Consider the following 15,540-nt stretch of genomic DNA (forward strand, 5'->3'; position numbering starts at 1 on the left):
AGGAGGATCTACAGGTCTGGATGAATACTTTTTTCCAAACCAAATTAGAAATGTAGCTGTGGTCCAGCTCATGCTTTGAATACAGACCCTGTTGCTCTGCCTCTGAGGCTTATTGTGAAAGGGGCTTGTTTCCTTCCTCTTCTTCTCTCCCTTCTCTAACCTGGGGGAACAGATGGCCTTCCTTCCCCTCCTAGTGAGTTCATGACGAAGGTCAGCAGTCAGCTTAGATGATAGATGATGGGACCAGGAAGATGGGGGCTGATTCAGGAGGAAAGAAGATGCTGATACCTCCAGTGCACTTCTCCCTCCTCACAATGGGTTCCCCAGGTTACTTGACCTCCAGGGAATTTCTCCTCCCAACACAAAGAGTTCCTGGGAACATGGACTTGTTATGTGCAATGCTTTTGATCTTCTAATGCTGCTTTGCTCAGTACCACTAAAGTAGGTGTATACATAATGTGGTGAATAATAGCCACCAATAATGGGAAAGTTCTGAGAACACTGGGTTTGTTAAAAGTCAGACAAATTTCTGAAGGTACATGGAAAATCTATGTGAATATTTCAGTTGTGAATTCTGAAATTCAAAACAAGTACAGAGTGCTAGGTGCTGACTCTTTTGTTTCCTTAATCTAATCTATAATTATTCTAATGCTTTATTTTCCAATTCAAAAGATGTCCAAGCAAAGGTGTCCAAAACCTAACATCTGTATCAGAATTCCTCCTCCTGAGCCTCTCAGAGGACCCAGACTTGCAGCCCATCCTCTTTGGACTGTTCCTGTCCATGTACCTGGTCACAGAGCTTGGGAACCTGTTCATCATCCTGGCTGTCAGCTCTGACTCCCACCTCCACACCCCCATGTATTTCTTCCTCTCCAACCTGTCCTTGACTGACATTGGTTTTATCTCCACCGTGGTCCCACAGATGCTAACAGACATCCAAACCCACAGCACAATCATCTCCTATGTGGGCTGCCTGTCACAGATGTCTATTTTTATGCTTTTTGGTTGTATGGATAGTCTGCTTCTGACTGTGATGGCCTATGACCGGTATGTGGCAATTTGTCACCCTCTGCACTACCCAGTTATCATGAACCCCTGCCTCCGTGCCACCTTGATTTTGATGTCATTGTTAATTAGCTTTTTGGACTCCCAGATACATAATTTAATTGCATTACAGTTTACCTATTTCAAGGATGTGGAAATTTCCAGTTACTTCTGTCACCCTTCTCGAGTTCTTAATCTGGCCTGTTTTGATTCCTTTAACAGGAACATAGTCATTTATTTTATTGGTGCCATATTTGGTTTTCTTCCTGTCTCAGGAATACTTCTCTCTTACGCTCAGATATTTTCATTGATTCTGAAAATTCCATCCTCAAGTGGGAAGCACAAAGCCTTCTCCACCTGTGGGTCTCACCTGTCAGTTGTTTGTCTATTTTATGGAGAAGGAATGGTAGAGTACCTTGGTTCAGTTGTGTCACCTTCTCCTAAAAACAGAGTGGTGGCCTCAGTGATGTACACTGTGGTCAGCCCCATGCTGAACCCCTTCATCTACAGCCTAAGGAACAGGGATATTCAAAGTGCCCTGAGGAGGCTGCCCAGCAGAGTAGTCTTAACTCAGGAGCCGTGGCATCCACGTAGAGGACAAGGTGGGAAATAAACAAAAGCACACTTAAAGACTCCCGAGTCCAGGGTCCTGGGTCACATTATGTTTTATTCTGTGTGCTGTAAGTCCTCAGCAGCTTTCTTAGTAGAATGGTTTTCAGATTTACGAAACAGGCACAAAGTGTGCTTTTAAGAAATGTGTTCAAAATTTTAGTTTCGGAATTGAAAAATCTTCTGAAGCTTCATGATGGTGATGATTGTCCACCTGTGTTTGTGATTAATGCCCCTGGAATGTGCAGTAAAAGTGGTAATTATTTTATGTGCTTTTTTGTTTTTTTACCCTTTTTTACCTTTGTGCAATGGAATATAATGAAGTTGACTCTTTAAAAATACAGAAAATAATTCAATTCAGATGCTTCCTGCTCAGTAATAGAGGAATCTAAAATCTGTGTGGACATTCATTTACTCTTCTTCTTGCTCCACTGCTATTAGGAAGTCCCTAGAGACTTGCATATTGTGGATCCATTTTGGCTAAGTGTGAGCTCTGTGTGTGGAGACTCCAATGTAGTCTGATAGTCACTCATCAGCCTGAGCTTCTAGGCTTTGTGCAATGTCCCTGGGCCACTGGACTCCAGCCCCCTGTCCTCCTTCCATGGTTGTCTGTGCTGGAAAGCCCACCTCACACTGCACTCATATCAGTCCTGAGGACAGAGCCCAAGCTGTCACTAGACACAGGGCATGGTGGATATGAGTCCTTATCCTCCTGCATGACTCAGCAGAAGCACAGCACCACTCAGGAAGTGGTGAGGGCCAGGATATATGGGAAAAGGACCATCAGGTGTTGTTTCCTCATCCTCAGGACATACCTAGCATTTTGGGAAGCCTGGTGGTAGGATGAAAATACTCCAAACTGAAGCTGTGAAGAATGTCGAGTTTTTGTGCCTGGCCATGGGGCAAGTCCTGTAATGCTATGCAAATTTCTGCTTTCCTTCCATGCTGACTCTCCTTTCTGGGGACATCTTGCTTTTGATCACAGAAGATGTGTCCTCCAACCTGCCTCCTAAGTACTCCAAAAGGATAATGAAGGAGCAGACACAGAAGTGGGATACCTGTGTCCAAACACCACGCCTGTAATTAAGGGCTTCTAATACTAGCCCTTAACCCTCTGACCTGAGTGTCCTGTGGAGTCTGTTTCACTTCATCTGTATTTTTCCCTCAGGTACAATCAGTAAATTGTAATTATTATACAGAAAAAGAAAGGGCAACAATTTTTTTTTTTTTGTTAAACATACTACATAGTTGGGTAAAGACTATGAAGCCATGTTTAAATTTTGCTGTTTGATTAGAGAAACTGAGCACCATATCAGAAAAATGCTGGCAGACAGACTTTTAACAAAGAAGCCAGATGTTTTTCTACCAGTTCACCCTAGGAAGACACCCTTATTCACTGTGCTTTTCCCTTCTGAGGTTCCTGTGGCTCTCAGGGGAGAATGGTTCTTGGCACTTGCTGTCTCTGCTGTGGAAAGGATGACTAGGGTGGTGGGCAGAGGTCACAGATGGTGTAGGTGCATAATAATTCTTCCTGACAATTCACGTCTCTCTTTTTTCTCTAGTTCAGAATCCCTAAGCAGGTCTCTGCATCCTCCTCTTTGTAAACTGAGCACTGAATATCAAGAGGAGTCAGAAGTTGGTTGTGGTGGTGGATCACACCTGTAATTCCAGTGGCTTGGAAGTGCAGGTTGAGGCAGGAGGATCACAAGTTCAAGGCCAACCTCAGCTACTTAGTGAGCACTAAGCAACTTAGTGAGACCCTGTCTCAAAATAAAACAAAATAAATAAATAAAAGAAAATGGAGACTGTGGATTTGGCTCAGTGGTGAAGAGAATCTGTTTTAGTTTTCAGTATAAGAAAAAAATCAAAAGGAGATAGAAAATCAGATGATGATTTTATTTGTGCTCAAGAACATGAAAATAGTCAGATAGTCTGCCCAGGATGTCCCTGGGGTAAAGTCCTCAGGACCTCTACTAAAATCTTTGTATGGTTGAGAAACAATTAAAATGTTTGTGCATTAGATCCAGAGAGAAATCATATAAGTTTGAGTCCCTATATCTCCACCTGTTTCTGAGATGTCTGGAAGTTTGTTAATATGTCTAAGACTTAGCACATTCTCATTTGTCTGGATTTCCACATGATACAACTGCATTGAGTGTAGATTAAAAGGATACTGGATGCTCCCTATGTGATTGATAGGTGATGGACCCATAAAAAAGGGAAAATAGGAGATATCATTATTATTGCCATGAAGAAGTAGGCTAATCAGTGTATTTTGACTTATATATCCTCTGACCTCTAATTAAGGCTTTCCCAGTTCCCTGTAGGACTTTGCATTTTTGTCCTCCTGTGAATAAATGCTGAATTTTTTGGGAGAAATTACCGAATCTGTCATTCTGGTTTCCCGGAGTCTATACCTTACTTGGCACAGAACAGGCATCAAGGGTTAAAATCCTGGTCCATACTGTTATCTTCTTCCTTGGTTCAGAGGAACTGAGCTGGGGTGTGGCTGCCTCCCCTGGGGCATTCATGTCTGTGCTCTCCTCCTTCCAGGGGAATCTCACAGACCAGAGATGAGATCAAATAATGCTTTTGTCTATGTCATGGAAACAGGAGACTCATTTAAAAACAATCAACAACATTGAATTATTCAAAAGTCATGGACAAAAATTTCATAAACGTAAAAAGTAGAGGTGGAAAGAGAAAAGACAGGTAAACCTTATTGCTCGGGCTCAGAGTCACTGGAGGATTTCAAGTCATCCCATGCTCTCAGGAACTGCACCAAGAGAATGTGACTGCGTTCATGGATAAACTGGCTATTCCCACAATGATGAATTCTTCATTAAAATGACCACTTCATTATTAAACCTCCATGTCCTCGATGTGGGTGCTTTTAATCCCTATTTCCAGTAGGGAACTTGAACACAGAGAGGTGGAGAGAAGAAAGATCAGGGCCCGCTAATGATCTCCTGATCCCAGTACCAGGGGCCTGTTCTCTCCAGAGGAGCCAAATGGATTTATTGTTCCTTATACAGAAAATAAAATTTCTTTGTGCTGTATCATGATTATGGATTACATACTACCTTAATAATGGGAGAATGTTTTATAGTAACACATTTTTGTATTTCACCACAAGTGCAGGTAATTGATGGGTACATTGAACATGCACAAACTGTCAAATTCAGGTAACTATGATGTACATGTCATGGAGAATGTCTCTTTCTAAAGCTTTTTGTAATGAATTTAATTGGCAGATTTATGTTGTATGGTGTGACATTGCAAAACATGTCTACATGTGGATTATCAAGTGAGAAAAATTTGGTACCCATCACCTTAAACATTCATCTTTTCTTCATGTTGGAAACGTTCAAAATTCATTCTTTGAGCTGTTTTGAAGCACAGAATAAATTATTGTGAACTATAGTCCCCAACCTGTGCTATAGACACCAGATTCAATACCTTTCCTTTATATTTTTTCTTTCCTTCCTTTCTTCCCTTTCTTCTCCTTTTCCTGTTCTTCCTTCCTTCTTTTCCTTCCTTCCTTCTTTTCTTCCTTCTTTTCTTCCTCCCTCCCCCTCTCCCTCTCTCTCCTTCTCTTCCTTCCTTATTTTCTTCCTTCCTTCTCTCTCTCTTTCTCTCTCCCTCTCTCTCTCTTTCTTTCTTTCTTTCTTTCTTTCTTTCTTTCTTTCTTTCTTTCTTTCTTTCTTTCTTTCTTTCTTTCTTTCTTCTTTCCTTCCTCCCTCCCTCCCTCCCTTCCTTCTTTTCTTCCTTCCTTTCTTTTTTCCTTTCCTTTCATACTTGGGATTAATCCCAGAGGAACTCTGCCACTGAGTTACATTCCCATCCCGTTTTACTTTTTTCTACTGAGATAGTATTTCATTAAGTTGTTGAGGCTGACCTTGAGCTTGTGATCCTCCTGTCTTAGCCTCCTATGTAGCTGTGATTAAAGACTTGCACCACCATGACTCACAATTCTCTATAAAGATATTTTCACACTTAATAAGCAACCTATCTCTATGCCCCCACTCCCCTTGCTTCCCAGCCTTGACAGTAATTATGCTATTCTCTGCTTCTTTGACATCCACATTTTTATCTTCACATCTTCTATGTGTGAGAACACATGGATATTCCTTTCTGTGATTTATTTCATTTATATGATATCCACTAGTCAAATCTAAAAGATGAAGAATGTATAATGTGCCAAAATTATTCATCTTTTTACAACTGAATAATGCTCTATTGAGTATATGAACCAAATTTTCTTTATTCATCCATCCATTGATGGAAACCTTGACTGATTTCCTATCTTAACTATTAGGAGTTGAGTCAAAAATGAAGACACATAGAATTTTGAAGATAACGTTGCAAAATAAACTGAAGAATTTAGTGATGTTCCTTTGTTGCATAATGACATATCTGTAAAAGAGTTTGAAGTAGATGTTCACTGAAAGACCTAAAATGTTGAAGTAAATCAGTTTTCTTCAGGAACAATAGGCATTATATACCACTTAAACAAGACTTGGCTACCTTTTAGGCAAACTTTTAGGAACTGTTCTAAATTTATTGGATATATATTGAAGCAGAATTCTAAAATCACCAACTGGAAAATTATGTACTCCCTGCAGGTGATGCTGTGCACCAGTTAAAACACTTGAAATAGATATGCATACTTTGCCGCGAGACCCAAATACAGTCTTGTGGTCACAAGGTCACTTCGGGGAAGCGTGCGCATGATGCTGTTCAGGTGTTAGTGCTGTGGCCTCTGCTTGCAGTTTCTGTGCAGGGGGGCAGGTTTCAGTGCCTTCCACACTCACTGCCCTATGAGTTCATTTCTGGTTGATCCATGTGCACTCGATAAGCTTTATGCAGAGAAACCATGCTCTTTATAAAATGAATATGTGAAAAATGCATAAAATGAATAAAATACAATTTTGATAACCTTCCAATACTTAGGTTACTCTTCATGCCGTTGCACATGATCATCCTGTGATCTGAAGCTGCCTCTTCCCTGCTTCTGTCCTGGTGCATCTTATTTCCCCCATGAACACACTTTAAGTATTTACCGAGGAAGACGCCCTTTCATTTCTGACTGCCCAGAACTCATCCTATCCTGCGAAGAGATCAACATCAACAATAAAACTTATTTTGATCCTTGAATAAGCTTCTCCTCGGTTCACAGACACTGGGCACGCTTAGTGTGGCTCCACCACTCTTGGTACTTTTCTGTCTGCACTATTTTTTCACTTTTTATTGTTTCTTTTTACTTACACATAATCTTAGGATTCATTTTGACATAAAGGCATGGAATAAAATTTGATCTAATTCAGTCCCTTTTCCTCCTCTTTGCCCTCAGCCTGTTCCCTTTGAAAAGAAAATGCGATGCAGATGAGCAACGCAGAAAGCAGGCAAGGAGATCTGCACATAGATCAGGAAAAGCCAGAAAGGCAGGAAGAAGTTAACTCTGTTTTTTTTTTTTTTTTTTAAATGTTTTTTCCAGTTGCCAATGGACCTTTATTTAATTAATTTACTTATACGTGGTGCTGAGAATCAAACCCAGTGCCTCACACATGCTAGGCAACTGCTCTACCACTGAGCCATGGCCACAGCCCAGCTCTGGGGTGTTTTATGGAGCAGTTTGGATGGCTTGTGTACAATCACATGAACTCCTATGAGCTGCCTGGAAAGAACTTATGATGTGCTGATGGGACAAGCAAGGGATGTTCCAGCGGGGTGGCTAATGAGAGGCGGGAAGGGGAAGTTACATTTTAACTCTTGTTTTCTCTGTAAGTACCCCTCTAGGGCAGAAAGCAACTTTTGGTAAGAATTTAAAATGGCTGCATAGGTGCTAAGCCTTGGACCTAATACCCTTCCCTCCACTCTACTGATATTTCTGCTATTTACTTTTAGTTTTGTTTTTGTTGTTTTTGTGTTTTAGTGTCCTGTGGATATACTCTCACTCCTTTAAGGAATGTCTTCAAAATTAGAGAGAAGATACAATTGCTCTCTGTTGAGTCTGTGTCATAGACTCTCGGGTCCTGTGACGTCCTTTAGTATTATCTACGACCTCTAATTATTCTAAAATCATTGCAGAGATTTTCACAAGTAGAAAAAGGCAAAAAGAAGAAGAAAGTTTTGGATGGGGGACATAAAACTTGGGCTGTGACACATTTTGCACTTTTACTTCTCTGCATTAGCCAGCTTCCCATTACTATAGCAAATGCCTGAATCGACGTATAAACAGAACACTTGCTTTTTCTCACAAGCTGGGAGTGTTCCTTCCAGTTTCACCTGGTCCCATTGTTGGGTTTGTAGTGAGGCTGGATATGATGGTGGAGCACATAGAAGAGCCAAACTGCTCACTCAATTGCCAAGGGGAAAGGAGAGGGAGAGGAGGGGCTGGGGTCCCTCTCTCACTTACAAGAACACATGTGGAATGACCCAAAGCCCACCCACAAGATTCCACCCCTTGAAGGTCCCAGTCCTTCTGATGATGAACCTGGGGATTGAGCTATTAGCACAGGGGTGTTCTGGGGACATGCAACATCCTGATGATAGCAGTCTCTAATATATGTGTTTAGAAACAGGTGAATAACTCCAAAATTAATGAAGCAGGAAATCTAAGAGAAATGGGTTTTCCACAGATGAGAAATGTTGCAATAGGTGTTTGTTCCTCAAATGTGAGGACTTTCCTAGTGAATTGCTTCAGTTTAAAACACAGGTAATTCCCAAATGCTGATATATTTGTTTCCCTGCTTAAAAACCTTTTTTAAAATTTCAATAGGTGTCCTAACAATACAACTAAAAATACAGCTAAAAAATACAACTTGTGTTTCAGAATTCTATCTCATGGATCCCTAAGGTAATCTAGGACTGTAGGATGACCTCTTTGGATTGTATCTTCTCTTGGTGCTTGGGAACCTGCTCATCATCCTGGCCGTCAGCCCTGACTCCCACCTCCACACCCCCATGTGCTTCTTTTTCTCCAACATGTGCTTAGCTGACATCTGCTTCATCTCCACTGAGTCCTCAAGATGATTGTGGACATCCAGTTTCACAAGAGACCTCTCCTATGTGGACTGCCTAACACAGCTACCTTTGTCATTTCTGGAAGTATGGATGGTATGCTTCTGCTCTGATGTCCTATGCTAGTCTGTGGCCATCTGTCACCCATGCCTTATTACCCAGTCACCATTTCAGCATTACCCCTCACCACTATCCCCAACATGTCTTCTCAATTCTGTTTTCTTTTCTTTTTTCCCAGTCCTTTGATCTTCCAGCTGTCAATCTGATTGTCTTGCACTTTAAACACTTCAAAGAAAAGGGGATCACTGATTTCTCCTGTGACACTTTCAACTCTTGATCTTGTGTGTGCTGACATTTTTACTAATAATGCACTGATAAACTTTATTGGTGCCATATTTGGATTTCTTCCTCCCTCAGGGATCCTTTCACCTTGGTATAAAATTGTTTCCTTCATTCTTTGAAACCCAGCATCCGGTGGGAAATCAAAAGCCTTCACCACCTGTGGGTCTCAATTTTCAGTTGTTTGTTTATTTTGTGGATCATGCAAGGAACTTCCCCTCAGTTTAGCTGTATCACATTTGCCCTCAAATATGAGTTGGCTTCAGTGATGTGCACTGTGTGACCCTAGTGCTGAATCCCTAAATCCACAGCCTGAGGAACAGGAAAATTAAAAACACCTTAAGGAGGTGAACAGGAAAACAGTGCAATGTTAGAACATGAGACATCCACAGCACAACAAATTAATGTAATTAATGTCACCAAACTGTTCTTAAAAATGGCTAAAATGGTAATTTTTTATGTGTGCTAACATAATAATATATGGAAATAAAAAGCAGATAGATCTTAGAAAAAATGAAAGAAATTAATAGCTTACGTGATATTTCCTCTGCGGAGAGGAGAACCCCAGATCTTATTGAGGGCATTCGTTTTCCATTTTTATTCCTCCATTATTGTTAGGAGACCCTTAGGGATTTGTGTGCTGAGGACAAATTTGAGTAATTATTGGCTCTGTGCCCTGAGCCTCCAAGGTCTTGATGTAGTAAATACCCAGCCCATGCCGCCAGCCTTTCATCTGGTGTCTTCTGTCAGGTGGCACCACACCTGTGTCTGTTCCTGCCCTGCTTCTCTGCACAAGGCAGCTCCTGTCTGTCACAAGGTTCAGATGGGTCTTAAGGAGCAAGGTTGAGCCTTACTTACCAACAGGAAGGGGAGATTCATCATAACTGCCGTCCATGGTCATGACCAAGCAGACACTGGGCACACCCGAGTAAGTGCTGAGGGAAACAGGGATGGAGGAAGAACTGACAGAAGGATTACTTGTTATCATTGGGAAAAATATGACAGTTGGGTCAATCAGATGGGAGAAAGAGAGAGTAAAGTTTCAGGTATGTGGACTGTGAATTTTATGTCCTTGGTTGTGATGGAAGTTCCAACAATCTTATTCAAAATTTCACTTTCTGCCCACAGTGGTTCTAGTTGCCAGGGACATCACATCACACCTACAAGAGCAGGAGAAGGGTCTGTGGGACCTGTGTCATAAGTACTCCAAGGCACTGATGTGGGGGTGGGGGAGGATAATGATGGTGGCCCTGATGTCATGCACCAGTGCTGAGGGCTTCCAGGTGCCAGGCTCGGAGTTGGGAGTTGAGTTCTGGGTTCTATGTAGCCTGTTTCATTTCCTGTGCACAGTCTACTCCAAGTTGTGTGTTCCCACCCTATTATCCACTTACAGGAAGGAAGCAGCCCAGCACTTTTGTGTAACACAGGGAAGGAAAAGGTGGTCAGAGTGAAGCCTGGCTTGAGTTGATCTGCATGATAATGACACAGGGCACTCCTGCTGGTAGGAGCCTGGCAGCTGGGGCTGTTGACAACACACTCAAACATTTCACTCTCTTTTCACACCAGGAGAGATTTCTTCAGTATCCTGTTCTTTCCTTTTGTGAGATCCCAGGTAGATCACAGTGGTGGAGATCCATGATCGGCACCTGGTGCCTGAACTATAGGTAGGATAGCTGTGCAAAATAATCAGGGATTAAAAAAATAAAAGAAAAAGAAAAGAGTAAGCACAAAATAATTCCATTCCATTCAAATATTTCTCTTTCCTCAGGTCCAGGTTATCCTTGAAAGCTGTTCACATCTCCCTCCAGTGTTGCAATGAGCCCACTTGATCTCAAACAGAGAAATAAAAGTCAGGTCCTGGTATCATTTCTTCTCAGAAATCTGGAGGGAGTATAAGCATGTAACTCAGATGGTCCTGTGGTTATGACCTCTGGAAGTCTTCTTAAATTTCCTGGTGGTTTGGAAACAATAAGACAGTTTATTGTTCTATTCCCAGAGACTGGCAATTTAATTTTGAATGTTGTTGGCTCCATGTATTATTTCTGTGACATTGGGCAGGCGGTTAGTGTCTCTGAGTCTGAGCACTGTCGTGTGAGTTGATTTCCAGGGAAGGGGACACTGAGTAAGGATTGCAGAGGTAAATCTGTAAGCTCATAGCCCACAGACAGGAGATGTGAAGCCAACCTCAGATCAGCAAGCTTTCTTTTATTCTGCAGTGAAGTCAATCAATCAGGCTCAGGAGGGCCCATATTCTGGGCATGGAGATGACCTGCTGGGTAACAGAAGGAGTCTGGGTTTCATCATTTCATTGGAGACTGCAGACATTCAGTTTGGACAGTCAGGGGCTAGTTAAACTTTAACTTAGGAAGGTAGTTGTAAAAAGTTCACAACTCATTGTCACTGGGAAAAGCTCACAACTTGGAGTTCCCTGCTTATCTTCTTCCTCTGGGACCCATTGTTACCTAGAGCTTCACTATTTGCTTTTCTCCTTCCAGGACTCATCTGCAATGGGGGAGGGTCAAAGTCCAGGGCCCAGCTTCTCAGAATTTGCCGCCTTCCTTCAAGATCCAGTGGGGTTGGAAAGGGGTAAATGTTTGCTTTTGGTGGAGATGCTGGGGGTTAACCCAGAAAGGAATGGAAGATTGCTTTCTCCCCTCAGGGCCCATTGTTACTGGGAAATGACTACTGGAAGAGGTTTAATGTTTGGCTAATTCCCCTCCCTTCTCCTGGATCACACTGTCCCTCCATTTTTCTTGGGGTGCTGTCTTGTAGGAATATTATTTTCTATAAGCCTTCAAAATCATGTCACAAATGTGAAGAATGTAAACATTGATATACAAAATTAAATGTCCCTCTTTTGTAGCGAAGATCTTCTTCTACTTTGTGGATTTTCTTTTCATACTCTTCATTGTTTCCTTTGTTGTGCAAAAGCTTTCTAGTTTTATGCCATCCCACCTGGTTCCTGGTTCTATTTCTGAACTCCAGGGATCTTGTTATTGCTTGCATCCTAGGTTGGAGTGTTGAGTCTGTTTTCTTCTAGCAGTAGCAAGTTTCTAGTCCAATTCTCAGGTTTTTTAAATTTTTTAATTCACTTTGAATGGATTGTTTTTGTGGGACAAGAGATAGGAATAGAGTTTCATTCTTCTACGTATGGATACCATATTCCCAGCACCGTTTGATAAAGAAGGCTACCTATAAATCTGACCAAGGAAGTGAAAGGCCTCTACAACTAAATTATAGAACACTGAAGAAAGAAATTGAAGAAGACCTTAGAAGATGGAGAGACATCCGTGTTCTTGATTAGGCAGAATAAATATTGTCAACATGGCAATATTACCAAAAGCATTATACAGATTCAATACAATCACTATCAAAATATCAGTGGCATGCTTCATAGAGAAAAAAGAGTCCTAAAATTCATATGAAAAAATAAAAATAACCAAAGCAATCCTGAGCAATATAAGCAATGCTGGAGGCATTATTATACCTGATCTCAAATTATACTATCCAGCTAGAGTAAAAACAACAGCATGGTATTGACATAAAACAGACTTTAAGACAAATGGAATAGAACAGATGATACAGAGGCAAATCTGTATAAACAGAGTCATCTGATCTTTGACAAAAGTGCCAATGACAGTCATTAGTTTTTAATCATTGACTGCTACTTTGATCCATGACACATTTATGGTAAAGGATATCATATGACTAAATGGATTTAACTAAACTGTATTTACCAAAATTTGAGTTTCAGTCTGCCTAGAATAGGAGTTATTCTGTTACATGATTTCTAAACTCCACAATTGAATGAAGCATTATAGCTACAAAAGAGGAATATAATAAAAATCAGTGACAGTAAAAACCCTGGAAAATAACTAGCAAATAACAATGCTTGTACTTATAAACAATTAAATGTAGTATGTAGATAATTTGCTTGTTCTTACATAGAGTTTAAAATACTCTAAGTAAAAGGACTTTAGGCAATTGCCTTTGAATAAAATAAGAATTGTGTCTTAACATTCATAAGTAGAATGACTTTATTTATAAAGGTAGAAGGCTATTGCTACTTAATTTTTTTCTCAAAAGTGTTGGATTTATTTTACAGTAATAATGGAGTGACTATCTGTAATTTCCTTGGTCTTCTAACATTGTTCCTTTGGATGTCTCTAAAATAGATACACATAGAATGAAGCCAACACAGAAGTCAGCACTGAAGGAGGTTTATGATGACTGAGTGGATCACAGCTGAGAGTATTAGAAAAGCACCTTGATGTTGAAGTGTGAACAAATACTCTGTATACTTAAATTCAAACTATATGGAGACAGCTCTATGCCTGGAGTTGTCTTTTTCTAACCTTCATCTCTTTTTTTAAAGATGGTCACCAATTCGGAATCACAAAATCTGACATCCATATCAGAATTCCATCTCATGGAACTCACAGAGGATCCAGAACTACAGCCTGTGCTTGTGGGACTCTTCCTGTCCATGTACCTGGTCACGGTGCTTGGGAACCTGCTCATCATCCTGGCTGTCAGCTCTGACTCCCACCTCCACACCCCCATGTACTTCTACCTCGCCAACCTGTCCTTGGCTGACATCTGCTTCATCTCCACCATGGTCCCAAAACTGATTATGAACACCTAAAGTCACAGCAGAGTCATCTCCTATGTGGACTGCCTGATGCAGATGTCCCTTTTTATCTTTTCTGGATGTATGGATGACATGCTTCTGACCGTGATGGCCTATGACCGGTTTGTGGCCATCTGCCACCCACTGAATTACTCAGTTATCATGAACCCTCACCTCTGTGGATTCTTAGTTTTGATGTCCTTTTTGATCAGTCTTTTTGATTCTCAGCTGCATAACTTGATTGTCTTAAACTGTAGGTACTTCAAGGATGTGGAAATTGCTAATTTCTCCTGTGACCCTTCTCAACTACTTAATCTTGCCTGTTCCGATACTTTAACAAATAACATCATCATGTATTTTGTTGTTACTCTGTCTGGCTTTCTTCCCATCTCCGGGATTCTTTTCTCTTACTATAAAATTGTTTCCTCCATTCTGAGGATCCCTTCCTCAGGGGGGAGATACAAAGCCTTCTCCACCTGTGGGTCTCACCTGGCAGTTGTTTGCTTATTTTATGGGACAGGTCTTGCAGTGTATCTTGGTTCCGCTGTATCACTTTCTCCCAGAACAAGTGCAGTGTTCTCTGTAATGTACACAGTGGTCAGCCCCATGCTGAACCCTTTCATCTACAGCCTGAGGAACAGGGACATTAAAACAGCCCTGAGAAAGATGCACAGCAATGCATACAATCCCAGAGCCCAAGGCATCTGTTTTTAAGGGAGGCTAGAATTGGCAGCAAAACTAAATGTGCAGACCTGTAAGCAGTCTGTCTTGCTCACATTTTTTTTGGGGGGGTTTAATTCCTCATCATGTTTCATGAAGGAATGGTCATTGCCATGTTTGAGAGAGGGAGGAAGCCGGGCATGGTGAGGCAGGCTTGTAACCTCAGCAATGTGGGAGGCTGAGGCAGGAGGATGGCAAGTTCCAGGTCATCCTCAGCAACTCAGTGAGGCCCTAAGCAACTCAGTGAGACCCTGTCTCTCAATAAAGAATAAAGGGCTGGGGTTGTGGTTCAGTGATTAAGGACCCCTGGGTTAAATACTCAGTATCAAGGAAAAACACAAAAAAGAGGGAGGAATAAATTTTTTAAATGGTTACAAAATTTAAATTTGTGAAGAGAAAATATTTCTGGAAATAGGTGTTGGTGATAACTGTATAAAAAAGTGAATGTGATTAATTCCACTGAATGGTTCACATAAAATTGTAATTTTGTCATATATTTTACCACACCAATTGAGGGAAATATACAAATAGATCTTTAAAAATGGGCAAGGAAAGACAGGAAACAAATTAAGTGAACAGTACCTGGGACTTCTCCCAGAGAGGAAGAGCCTAGGACTTTGGCGGACATTCACTTCCTCTTTCTTGTTCTTCTACTAATGAAGAAGTCTTCAGAGAATGGGATTGCATGGGCCAATTTAGCTAATTGTGGGCTCTGTGAACTGAACCTTTGTGGTTGTTTTATAATAAATAACTAGGCTTCAGAGAGAGGGCTTCAGCCCCATGTGCCGCACACCTGCATCTGCTCTCCCCCTGGCTGCCTGTCCCAGGATCTTTGCCTCATCCAGTCCATTCATTCTGAGCCAGAGTGGGGTGCTGAAACCTTTGTGGGATTTGCACTGGACCCTCACTGCTGGGTCATGACCCAGAAGAGAAGCAGCTTAAGCCAGTAAGTGCTGAGGGAGAAGATGGGTGGGGGAAGCTGACAGAAGCACTGTCTGCTCACCCTAAGGATGAACTTGAGAGGTGAGACAGGCAGTGGTGGGAGAGCACCATGCAAGTCTTCAGCTGCTCTATGGGATGCTCTTGCTCTGTGCAGAGCTGGGGTCCTGCTGACTTGTGTGAGTTTTTTTTCTTCCCCCACTTGTCAATACATCTCACCCATGCATGAAAGCATT

The 15,540-nt window shown here is 41.4% G+C and overlaps 1 protein-coding gene across 1 annotated transcript; it reads left to right on the forward strand.

Moving 5' to 3' along the window:
- Positions 1-766: 766 nt before the first annotated feature.
- On the forward strand, positions 767-15,402 carry LOC306646386 (uncharacterized protein). Its single transcript, XM_079115035.1, is given in 5 exon segments — positions 767-1,646; positions 1,817-1,909; positions 11,511-11,590; positions 13,391-13,657; positions 13,661-15,402. Coding segments are annotated over 5 exon segments (2,004 nt in total). The 5' UTR covers positions 767-781; the 3' UTR covers positions 14,360-15,402.
- The last annotated feature ends 138 nt before the right edge of the window (positions 15,403-15,540 follow it).

Source organism: Sciurus vulgaris (genome assembly GCF_902686455.1).
Source record: "Sciurus vulgaris genome assembly, chromosome: 16".
NCBI lineage: Eukaryota > Metazoa > Chordata > Mammalia > Rodentia > Sciuridae > Sciurus > Sciurus vulgaris.